At 44.8% G+C, this 12,142-nt stretch overlaps 1 protein-coding gene across 1 annotated transcript in view; it reads left to right on the top strand.

The window, feature by feature from the left end:
• TFAP2E (transcription factor AP-2 epsilon) overlaps positions 1-8,944 on the top strand; it is a 43,292-nt gene extending 34,348 nt beyond the window's left edge. Inside the window, exons 4-7 of the mRNA XM_050932557.1 lie at positions 1,493-1,721; positions 3,000-3,118; positions 7,643-7,784; positions 8,656-8,944. Of these exons, the coding sequence (XP_050788514.1) occupies positions 1,493-1,721; positions 3,000-3,118; positions 7,643-7,784; positions 8,656-8,944 (779 nt within the window). The remainder of the gene's footprint in view (positions 1-1,492; positions 1,722-2,999; positions 3,119-7,642; positions 7,785-8,655) is intronic.
• The last annotated feature ends 3,198 nt before the right edge of the window (positions 8,945-12,142 follow it).

The following is a 12,142-nucleotide window of genomic DNA, read 5'->3' as shown; positions in this document are numbered from 1 at the left end:
TCTTAATCAGCCACAATCTCAAGTGTCACAAGTGTCAGAACTTTCCCCTTTGCTAGTCAGTTCCGAAGGGAAACCCCATGCAACGTGTCCTCCAGTCCCCAACACTGTCAGAGTTTCACACTGAGAGGGAATTTAATAGACCTGAGCTTATTTCCATTCATCTTTGAGCCCTAACACATTAGCCATTTTTATGTAACATGTGCTGCTCTTTTATTGCCATGCTAACAAGTTGTTGAGCTGTATTTACAATATGCTGATTGTCAGACCCCCTTAATGGGCTCAGTGTACTTGCCCTTTCCGATTAACTGTTGGGTTTGCCGTTTCATTTTGGGCATGTTTATTTCCTTTATAAAACCTGGATCTCACCCTGTTATTTGTTGCTCTAAGTATTAGACGTGTAGCGTTTGAATGTACATCATGGAGTGACCATTACTCAGTAACCACAAAGAATGCCAGGGTTTAAACAATCTGGAGTGATTGCATTTGCAGTTAGCTATGGAGTCTTTGAAAACCATGGATTCAGAGTTAAGTTGGGTATTAATTTCAAAATATAAAACCCAAAGTCACTTGGCACAAGCCTCTGCCATGGCTCTAACTGAGAAACCTTTATTGTGTCCAAAGAGGTTTCTTAGTGGGGGAAAATAAGCCAGTTTCACTCCTGGTGTAAGACCACGGGCCCTGTGTGGTGTCTGCTGTTCACCACCGTTCTGCTTTTAATTGGCATTTTCCCCATTAAGTACAAGGCAGTTTGTTCTGGGTTGTTTGGTGAACTGATCTTTTCAGTTAACTTTAGACCAGGCTGACCCAAGTGTGGAGCTCCCACTTGCTGTGGGCCTGATCCAAAGCCAGATGAAGTTAATGGGAGTTTTTCCATGTCCACACACACAGCCCTTAGCTCCCCTGGGGTTCGCTGAGTCTCAGATAGCAGAGTGCTAGGAACAGAATCCAGGACTTTTGTTCCTCCTTAATGGTGCTGTGTGAACATGGGCCCCAATGAAAATCCCAAATCCAAAACCCCTCAAAAAATCAGCAGCGCTGGAAATCTTGAAACAGGATTCAGATCTGAATTTTGCAAATGGCCCCTTTCTCTGTGACAGGCCAAACCAAAATCTTGGATCCCTAAGCACCCCTAAGGCAGACAGAGGAAGGCGGGATTGGGGATCTGGTCAAAATTATGTACCTGGTCCTTTCCTAGAGGCCAAACAGGAACCCCGGGTCCTAGCACCCCTGAATTTGGAGGGATAAGTTACAGATCTGCATCTTGCCTGGTTTTCAAACCACCCCTCAGGCAGTTTCTCTTTCTCCATTAAGAAACATACAAGACCAAGGGAAACACCATGGTCATGTCTGTTTACTTCTTACAATGGAAATGCCTGTGCATTGAGCTCCTGGAATGTTGCCAGAGTGGCCCCGAGCATCACCAGGTATCTGCTTCCTCTGCTTTAGACCCTTTCCAGTGACATTCTTTCTCTGGTGCTGCTTTTCCTTCCAGTGCCCATCCCCTCAAAGGCAAACGGCACCACCATCTCTGCCCTGTCGATGAACAAAGACAGTTTGATTGGTGGGGTGACAAATCCCAACGAGGTCTTCTGCTCCGTGCCTGGCCGGCTCTCCCTTCTCAGCTCCACCTCTAAGTACAAGGTGACCGTCGGGGAGGTGCAGAGAAGGCTCTCCCCACCAGAGTGTCTCAATGCCTCTCTTCTCGGAGGAGTCCTCAGAAGGTAGGCATCACACCATATTTATCTTTTTCTGATTTTGTCTCTCCTCTGCTTCCTTCAGGTCAAAGTATCTGTGCTATTTTCCAGTGATGAACCCTTGTCATTATTAATTATCTGCATGTAGTAGAGCCTAGGAGCCCCAGTCAAACACAGAACAAAAAGATAAACCCTGTCCCAAACAGCTTACAGTCTAGGGAATGCCCTTGTGACCGTCCCACTGACTTCAGATGGCACCTGCGGGTCCTTCCGATTTGGTGTGATGTACAGGTCTGGTTACAATTTCAACCCCCTAGATCTGAATCTGGGAAAGTTCAAATCCTGATCCAAATTGAGCAGCTGCCCCCTAAGTCTGTAACAGGCCAAGCCAAAGCCCTGTCCCAAACTCCTTGCCAAACTTCAGGGGTGCTCAATATCTGGATCCAAGTATGAATTTTGCAGCTTGTGCCCTAGTTCTGGGATCCATTGCGAGTGCTTTGTTCAGCTCTACCAAGTGGTTATTCTTATAACTTGTCATCGGATAGAGAAGTCCCAGTCCAGGATGTTTATCTCAGAATAGCAAAGGCTGCAAAGGTGCTGGATTAAATTATTCCAGTAACAGGCCATGTGTTTTGCTGCTGCTCTGGGTGATAGTCAATTTTATTACTTTTTGCAGAGATTCTGCCCCAAACCTGCAATGATGTTTTCTGCATGGGAAGCTCACTGGTTGGCTGTTGCTGTTGTCACTCCAGTAAGACCCATCTTTTGGAGGTGGGACTCCCTAAGAACAACATTAAAGCCCAGCAGGTCTCTGTGCACTCCTGGGCACATGGGTATTTTTGCAATACAGCACATCGCCTTGCAAGTTCCTACAAGCTTGCAGCCCAAATGCTTCTTTGTTAATGAATTTGCGAGTCTCCTGCACAAACTTAGATGAGCTGCTGTTTGTTGGAACAAAGGCATCACTGAGGATTGCTATTGTTGAGAATTTGAAACAATAAAACTAGTGACTGGATGAAGGTTTTTTTTATTCTCATATCTGTTTCATTCACTGAACAGCAGTTCTTTTCATGGCTATAAAAAAATCCAGGACTACCACGTCATTTGGAATATAGAAATTGATTTTAACAAACTTTATATTCTGTTATCAGTCCTCCTTACAATTAAGATTTGTGACGCTCATTGTATATTTTATGCCAGATCAAGAGACTGCTCAGTTACAACGGGCTGAGAAACAGCAGTTTGTGTGCTTCTTTTTCTTTCCTTTCAACTAAAACTTTTTCCCTCCTTGTTTCCCTCTTGCAGGGCAAAATCAAAAAATGGCGGAAGGTGTTTAAGGGAAAGATTAGAGAAAATAGGCTTAAATCTACCTGCAGGAAGGCGTAAAGCTGCCAATGTCACTTTGCTGACGTCATTGGTGGAAGGTAAGTCATTCTGTGATTTAACATCAGACTAGGGTTCCCAATCTTTGCTCATTCTAAATCCTCCATTTGCAATTTGCCAGAGGGCCTAAAACAGACCAGATTATGCAGCAGCCACCATTAATCCAGAGTAGGGTGTGCATGTAATTCTCCATCTTGGCCCAAGCACGTCTTCTGCTGGGCTAACAAGAGCATAGTTTGGAGAAGGCACTCGCAATCGGAACGAGGTAGGACTCTGTAGCTGCAGACCTGTCAGACCAAATGTTGCAGTGCTTACACATGGCAACCAATGCTTTTGGGTCCTTTAGAACATCATGGGATCTAGAATTTAGAACCACTGAAATCTGAAACCCAACCTGTGTTGCTTAGCTATGTGTGGTTCACATAAGTCACATTTTATTCTTTCTGCTCCCTCATTGCATGAGCTTAACTCTCCTAACCAAATTTGCAGCACAAGTTTGAAATGTGCTATCAATGACTATTTGAGCTTAAAATTCACTTTTGTGAATTATTACAAGTAAAACTCACTCACATGAAGATTCACAGAAAGAAAACACAAAAGGAGCAGGAACGTGGTCAAAGCAAACTCATTAAGAAATTATCACAAATATTCAGCAACCGATTCACAAATATGAACTCACTTCTATTGTAAACTTACTGCACTACTGAAAATGTTGTGTCCTTGGCCCAAACAGACCTATTTTGTTGGGACTCAGACTTGTGTAGATCTCCACATGTTCCCTTGACTTGCCTTTGAAATAGGTCAAATGCACTTCCAGTCCTAGCTGCCCCCATGTATGGATCCATGATACACTAGTGCTCTGTACAGTCCATAAAAATATGCTTGAGGTTGACTCAGTGGCTCTGCCGTGTGAGACAGAAAGGTTCAATTCCCAAAAGAGAAGCTGGAGGAAACACAGCCTTCAAGGGAGTGTGGAGGGAGATAGTCTGTAGTGGCTGATCTGTGAATGTGGTGGATGCTGAGTGAGGCTATGGGAAACATGCTATGAAGGGCCTCCATATTCAACATATAACTTGCCTTCAAGCATGAAGTCCCCTTGCTTAAAGCTGCATGTTTAGTAGTTCTACTCCCAGCCTTCACACTGTGGCAATGATGATGTCGCTACCGCATCTATGGACCAAAGGAGACAGGAAGGAGACAAATGAAATGGTGGCTTCAACTCCCTTCCAGCTTCGGAATCCATTGTATTTGCGCCCAGCGTGTTGGAGGCAGCTGCCTGCAGTTTTTGAATAGAAAATCGTCTCCATTGTTGCCAGCAAATTAAATGACCCGCTTCATTAGGCTGAGGTTGTTACCAAGGGCAGTCGGTGCGTGCTGAATGACAGGCTGATTTCCATTAGAAGAAAAGAAAGAAAAGAATGGAAGAAAGGAAGAAATATACATTTTGATTTCACGAAGCTGCTGACTTTTTGGTTGTTGCTTAATGGCTCATAGTAAATAGAAGAGTGGTGCCATGTGTGCTTGATGGATATGGTTTCCTCTTGAAACGCAGTGTTATGGTATTGGAAGATGGTTCACCCAGGGGAAGGTGCTATTGCTTTGCAATTTTTCAGCAGACAGAAACTAGCTTGCCCTGCTATGCCTCAGGCCCTTTTTGCTTGGACATTTGCTGTCTTATTTTAATCTGTTTGCTCCCCTTTGACTCTTCAGCCTCTGTACTTTTTATTTATCCATTTTTTAATTTATTACTGGGTGTTTTTTAGAGTTAATTATATTTTTATATTGACGCACAGCTGTTCATAAATATAGATGGAGGGAGAACTGGTGTCTGTGGGTAAATGAGACAGGGGAACAAAAAGCATCACCTAAAATAGCAAAAGAAGAACATTAGTCACGTAAGGCTGAACTGGAGGGATGTCTCCAGTGCTTAGTGGACAGTTTGTTTGCTTCCAGAGCTTTGCTTCAGGTAGAACTCACACGCTGCTTCTCCTGTGCTAAGGTTCAGCCAGTTTTTAAGATTTGTCTCTTTTGAGTCTCATGTGCCAGTCTTATTATCTTCTTATAAAAAAGAAGCAAGGTATGCTAGAAACAGGGGAAAGGGAAGAGCAGAAGCTACCGTGATGTCCTCCATGAATATACTATGCAAATCCCAATGACAATATTTAGTACTTAGATATTGCAATGATAGACACGTTAGAAATATCTGAGAGAGTCACATGGGCAAGTTGGTAGAAATAGAAATTGGTGTTTGGAATTTTTCATGGGATTTTTGGCGGTCTGCACTCTGGCGTGTTGGGTGCAGGCTTTACTGGGGTTACACCAGGGATGAATTTGGTCTTAATTCTGCACAAGATACCAGGGCACATTCCAACTTTCAAAACACTCTCAAATACTCCAGAAAAGAGATGTGTGAAAAGAATGTGGCTAATGCAGGCTTCTGGCCCAAAGACTTTACTGGAACTGCTCAGGCACTGAAAGAAACACACGGGGTGAAATGTCAGCTGAATTAGGGCATTACCTGTGTAAAGTCACTTGACAGCTCTCCTTCATGGCCATCTCTGCCATGTGCCCTCTTGCGCCACACCGGCCTGCTGGTGCCCCAGTCTATTTCATTACAACAGGTAAGGAAGCCCCTGCTCCACCAGGCCCTGAGTCGGCAAAGCACTTTAAAAACATGTGAAGAATGTTATGAGTACTGACCCTCGAGTCAAGCCCCTTTACAATATCTCAAGTTGGGCACCCAAATCACTAGTCACCTTCAAAACACTGAGCTTTAGCCACTAGCCCATGCTTCCACCAAGCACCAAGGACAGAGCCAAGAAGTCCCAACTTCCAGTCCTTTGTTACACCCCCCTTTCATAGCCACCGTCTCCCTGTTCCACAGAAGTGAATATATTTTCATTCATGTTGCGCCCATGCGCCCACCCACACAAAACTGCCCCAACTCTAATTTCCTAGCATTTCATTATATAATTATGGCTGAAGGAGTGAGGAGGGAAAGGAAATTGAGAAGCTTCATACGGGAAGCCCAAACAAGGCTTCACTGCATGATTCTCGGAGCTGGGGTGGCAGCTATGGGAACTAGGTTAATGCTATTAGGATGGATGGCCGAATACGTATGAACAGCGGGGGGAGAATCAAATTAGCTCTGTCTGCCTAACCGGGGGTTTGGGCATGATCAATTGCTATCAGCTCTGATTATTTCCATGGGGATGCCTGAAGATGGATCAATTTCATCAATGAGAGGGCAGTTCCATGGAATGATGGATACCCAGGCTGAGCACTCTCCCCTTAGGCCTTTCGGTTCAGTGAGGAGGGATACAAACAAGAACCTATCTTCCTTCTATTCCTCCTGTGCTTCCCCCCTTCCCCTGTTCTGGAGTAATCACCATCTTAGGGTGTCCCCCTGCCAAAAAAGAAGTCAGTCCTCTTTGATAGACTGGGTTTGTGGTAAGGCAGCGTGGTTCCCTAATGCAATGGGATCATACTCTGATTCTGAAATAGGAGAGCTAGTAGGAAAAGATAGCAGGAGAAAACAGATGAGAGAAAGAGAGAGAGGATGGGGGAGATGGGAGGGACAGAGATGTCTCTGTTACTCTTCCTCCTTCAAGAACACAGCACAATGGAGCAGATTCCACCCAGATATACCTTCAGCCACATTGACTTTGGCGTGTTATTTTCTGAGCCAGCAAAGAAGGGAGGGAGGGAGGGAGGGATTTTGTTCTTAGAGCCAGGCACTGTCAGTCAGGACTCCTGAGGCATGATTCTACCACAGCAGGGTATGAAAAACTCCCATTGCTTTCGGTGGGAGCTTGACATAGCACAGCACCTCCAGAAGGGCCCCCTTGTGGCAGATGCAACGTGACAGGCCTGTCTGCCTCAGTTTCCCTCCTGGAGCATCTCCAGAAAGAGTCCAAAGCATCTTCCCAAGTATAAATATAGCCCTTGTGGGTTCCATTTATTACAGAAGTCCTATGCATGTAAACCTTAACAAAGTGCCACAACCTTAGTCTAGAACTTCCCCAGCATAATCCAAAACAGCACCCACAACATATTGCCCTAGCATCCCTCCTCATGTCCCAGCTCTCCAGCCCAGTCCGCACCTGTCCTTGTACCACGACAGCCAGTGCAGCCCTTCCACATCCAGAGAACAGCTCCACTCTTCCCAGCAGAGACCCCACAGCCTCTCCGCTGGGAGATCACCTTTACCAGGGGAGCATCCCTCACTCCCCTTCTGTCTCTGATCCTCCCTGGTCCTTTATAGCCCCTAGTGGTGCCCTGCCTTCTTAATTGGCCAAATGCGAGCACTTGTCCTGGCACAGGAGAGCTGGACCTACTTCACAGGGGTTAGCCACTGTGTGACACAGCTACTCCCAGAATGCTAGAGCCAACCATGAAGAGTCCAGAGTTGTTCTCCCCTTTCCTAGAGATCTGAGAAAAAGGGCATCCAGCCCCAACAGAAATGAGCCAGGTATCCCAATAAGATATGTGGAGACTTCTGCAGAAAATGCTCCCTTGTTGTTACACAAGTACAGACCCAGCTCATTAATTTGTCCTCCTTCTAGGCGAAGCGGTTCACCTGGCCCGGGATTTTGGTTACGTGTGTGAAACAGAGTTCCCAGCGAAGGCAGCAGCGGAATACCTGTGCCGTCAGCACTCCGATCCCAGCGAACTCCACACCCGGAAAAACATGCTTCTGGCTACCAAGTGAGTATGAATCCCCAGCAGCATCGAGGCCCCCTTGTGCTAGGCACTGCATATACATATCATGGAAAGAGAGTCTCTGCCCCAAAGAGCTCTAGTCTCGCAAGGAGGACACACTCACGGGAATGTGCTGCACACACTCATATCCAATGGATACACAACACAGTGAAATGCCTCATGCACTCACATGGGAAGGACGAACATGAACATTGAAAGGACATGCTCACTGAGTCTGCATGCATTTGGCTTATGTTTGCCTTTCATGACATCTCCCGTGGGGATAATGCATCACTTCACCGGACACTTTCCTCTGATTTTTTGTTGTTGGATTGTTTTAAGCTAACTGTTTTCAAGTGATGTTTTGCTCTGAACAGTGATTCCTTGGGGTTCCTTGCTTCTTGGGCCTCAGAGACTTTCAGATCATTTCACGTAGTTTACAAGTAAAAGAGAGTTTTATTTAACTGCCAGTCCTGCAAACTCCTCCTGGGATCTGAGCTTCGAGCCAGGTTCTTTCCTTCTCGGACATCATCACCAATCATAAAGATTCTGCAGGCTAAATTATGCCCTAAGTAATACCTGTGCAACCCCACTGCTTTCAGATCATGCCCTCAGTGACACCTGTGCAAACATGATTCTTACTGGGGCTTCTTAATGATGCACAGGGAATCAAATTGGAGACCCATCAAACTCATCTTGTCCAGGCTAGCAAACAGCTGTCCAATGGAAATAACCTTCAATCCCCATCAGCTCAGGGCTCAGCCAGTCCCCCCAGTGATAACAGATTAAATAAATTACAGAAACAGAGCACAAACGGAAATGTAGGACCATAGATTTCCAGCTCTTTAAAAACATAATGACTTCCTTTCTCTTGTAGGCAAATTTGTAAAGAGTTTGCAGACTTGATGGCCCAGGATCGTTCTCCACTTGGGAACAGCCGCCCGTCTCTCATCTTAGAGCCAGGTGTCCAAAGCTGCTTGACTCACTTCAGCCTGATAACCCACGGCTTTGGGGGCCCAGCTATCTGCGCAGCACTCACAGCCTTCCAGAACTACCTGGTGGAGTCCCTCAAGGGGTTGGATAAAATGTTCATGAACAGCACAGGGAATGGGCATGCAGCTGGAGACTCTAAAACATCAGAGAAAGAAGTGAAGCATCGGAAATAACATGCTGCCTCCCTACCCCTCCCCTGGGGGGAGCTCTTCCCAGCTCATGATAGGAGGTCTGATCTTATTGGTGTTGGAAAAAAAATATTAAGACCCAGTGCAAAATGTTTTCCGAACTACAATGTTTGAACTTGGGACGCAACTCTTAAAGCAAACAAATAAACAAGATGATTTAAAGAATTTAAGAAGAAGAAGAAGAAAAGAACCTTAATGGATATCACTGAGATCGAGAGAATAAGACAGGCTGATGGCTTTTGTTTATTTTAATTGTGGATGCAGGAAGCCAAGTCATGTGCAATTTTATTTTGTTTTGTTTTTTAACCCACAACAAAATACTGAAGTGCTCCAGGAGTCTGTTCAAACTGAAACACCGAAAAATCAAGAGAGAGGAAAGGCCGTAGCCACTCAACATGTTTTTGAAACTGAGGCAGAAGTAAGTCAGGTGGGATTTTTTTGTATTGCAGGCAGATCTGGATGTATAACCTGCCTTCAACAGGCAGACAGGGAATCCTCCAATGATGCCACCTACACAATAGTCCTATGCCCAAGACAAGAGGAAAATCCCCAGCGTTCCTGCCTTGATTTTCAAGAGGTTTCAAGACTCTGTTTACAGTTTGCAACAAACTGACACTCACTACAGATTTTCTGCAGGGCCTATGGAACCCTGAGCCAAGTCAGGAGAACAATCTTACACTCAGACTTCTTTCCACGATGGGAACTGATCAACGAGAACCTTCTGGGATGTTACATGCAAGCCAATGGGGTCAAGCAGGTTAAGTTACACCTGGGACTAAATAAAACTCCATGACCTACAAATAACAGCACACAGGTTTCTAAAATTAATAATAATAATTAATAATTAATAAAGCACAAGGAGCAGAACTTGAAGCAGGCCAAATTGAACTGAACTGTTCTAAATCTGTACATATTTATTTATGTGTAATTAAATCCGAAAGTTTTAAAATGTCCAGTGCAAGTTATTTATATCTAATTGAATTGGGATTTTTTTTTCTTTTGGAAAGAGGAAAGTCTTTGGATTTTCTGCCATTAGAAATGGGAATGAAGTTTTGGAGTCACAAAACTGTAGCATGGGCAACAGACTGTGATGATAATGACTACAGAAGTTCTGCAGGGTTTTGTACTTGCTGTTGTTTCTCTGAAAGCTGCAATCGATGTACAACACACCACAGTGTCATTCTCATTATCTTAATAAACCTCTTTTTATTTGAAGAAAACACCTTCATGTTCTCTGTGACACTCGGATTCTCCTGTTTCTGTGGCTGCCAGAAGGAAAAGTTCTATAAATCCAGGGGGGGAAGTCCCCCACCCCCTTTTGTTTTTTTTGTGTAGCTGACATTTGACTGAAATAAGCTATGGATTAATAGAAATGAACTGAGAGTTACTGGAGCTAGGATTTATGCCCTGATCCTGCAAAGAGCACAGAGACAGTTGCAGGATTGAAGTCTCTGATTTTACTGAAGACAATAGAGCAGAGATGGGTTCACAAAATAAGGATCTGGATCCAGAACCCCTCAAAGTTCTGGGGTGTTTGGAGCCAGATTTTGGATTCAGGAGACAAAGACTATTGTGAAATTCAGCCTGGAATTGGGGTTCAGATTTTATGCACACACTTGCAAAATTCTAGGGTGTTTCGACTCTGGAGTTTTGGCTCAGGTGTCTTGGTTCAGGCCTATGTCTGCTTTGTACATATAGTTTTCCCTTAGGAGCATAGCAGAGACTGATGGAAAGTGTAGGGAAACCCTCAAATGATCCAAACACAAACACCCTTGAAAGGGAGATGTTTGGCAATTTAAAAGGAAACGTGATTTTTTTTTTAAATCCTCTAGAGATGGGCCAAAACTGGAACCATTTATCCAAATCCTCATCCCTGCAAAACGTTCGGCATTCACATCAAATGGAAAGTGGAGCAGAAACAGCACTGAGTTTGTAGTTTGCAAAACTAATCCCTAAACAACGCTTTGCAAAACCAAAAGAGTCCTGACTTTGTCCCATTCTTTGCATCATCTTGCCCGTGTTAAGAGAGAGACTTCAGAACAGGAAATCTACAAGAACTGGTTGGGGGTACTGGAGGCGCATCTGCTGCATGGTATCAGAACAATATAATATGGATGCTGATATATAATTATAATCTATAAACATGCAAAGGTGAGTATAGGGGGAGTGAGAAGTCATTTCATAGTCATAGTTATACAGGGGTTGCTTATATGAATAGGCCACTCTTTGCATAGACCAACTAATTCTGGTGAGTGTTCTTGAAATGCAACAGTGAGATACATTAGACAGCATGAACATTGGGGTATAATGTACAGTAATTATTCAGTTTGTCAAGGAGAAAAACTACCTCCCCCACTGTTTTCCCCTTTGGGCTGCTGGTAAGTCCTCTGAAAGTTTCATGAGCCAAAGCCTGGCTCGCTAATGTCTCAGGTGGGAACTGCTTCTTTGCAAAGTGGGTGGGAGGTTGTGGGCTCTGCCCCAGACTTCCTGGCTGCCTTTGGGTAAATCACATAAGGGGCTGGTCTACACTACGGGGGGAAATCGATCTTAGATACGCAACTTCAGCTACGTGAATAACGTAGCTGAAGTCGAATATCTAAGATCGGATTACTCACCCATCCTCACCGTGCGGGATCGATGTCCACGGCTCCCCCTGTCGATTCCGCAACTCCGTTGGGGTTGGTGGAGTTCTGGAATCGATATAAACGCGCTCGGGGATCGATATATCGCATCTAGATGAGACGCGATATATTGATCCCCGAGCAATCGATTTTAACCCGCCGATACGGCAGGTAGTCTAGACGTAGCCAAGGTCTGGTTTTCAGAAGCACCCAGACCTACATTTTTCAAAGGGACTAGTGATTTTGGGTGCCCAGCTTGACATCTAAAAAGAGCCTGGTTTATAAAAGGCAGATGTCCAGCACAGTCTTCAAATAGGGCCCCTAAGATGGCCTCAAGTTGGGCACCCAGAAATGGAGGCACCTAAAATCAGTAACCACTTGTGAAAAGTCAGGCCTGAGTCCCACAACTGCAGCAGAAATCAATGGGGCAGGTCGGCGCTCAACGCCTCTGTAATATTTCTGTGCTTCAGTGGCACATCAGGAAACTGGGTGTAATACCTCTCAGCCTCTTTGGGGGTGAAGTGGGGGTGACGATAAACCCATAAATACTTGGTGATGGGGC

This window comes from Gopherus flavomarginatus, chromosome 22 (genome assembly GCF_025201925.1).
Source record: "Gopherus flavomarginatus isolate rGopFla2 chromosome 22, rGopFla2.mat.asm, whole genome shotgun sequence".
Lineage (NCBI taxonomy): Eukaryota > Metazoa > Chordata > Testudines > Testudinidae > Gopherus > Gopherus flavomarginatus.
This window is presented reverse-complemented; position numbering and strand designations above follow the sequence as displayed.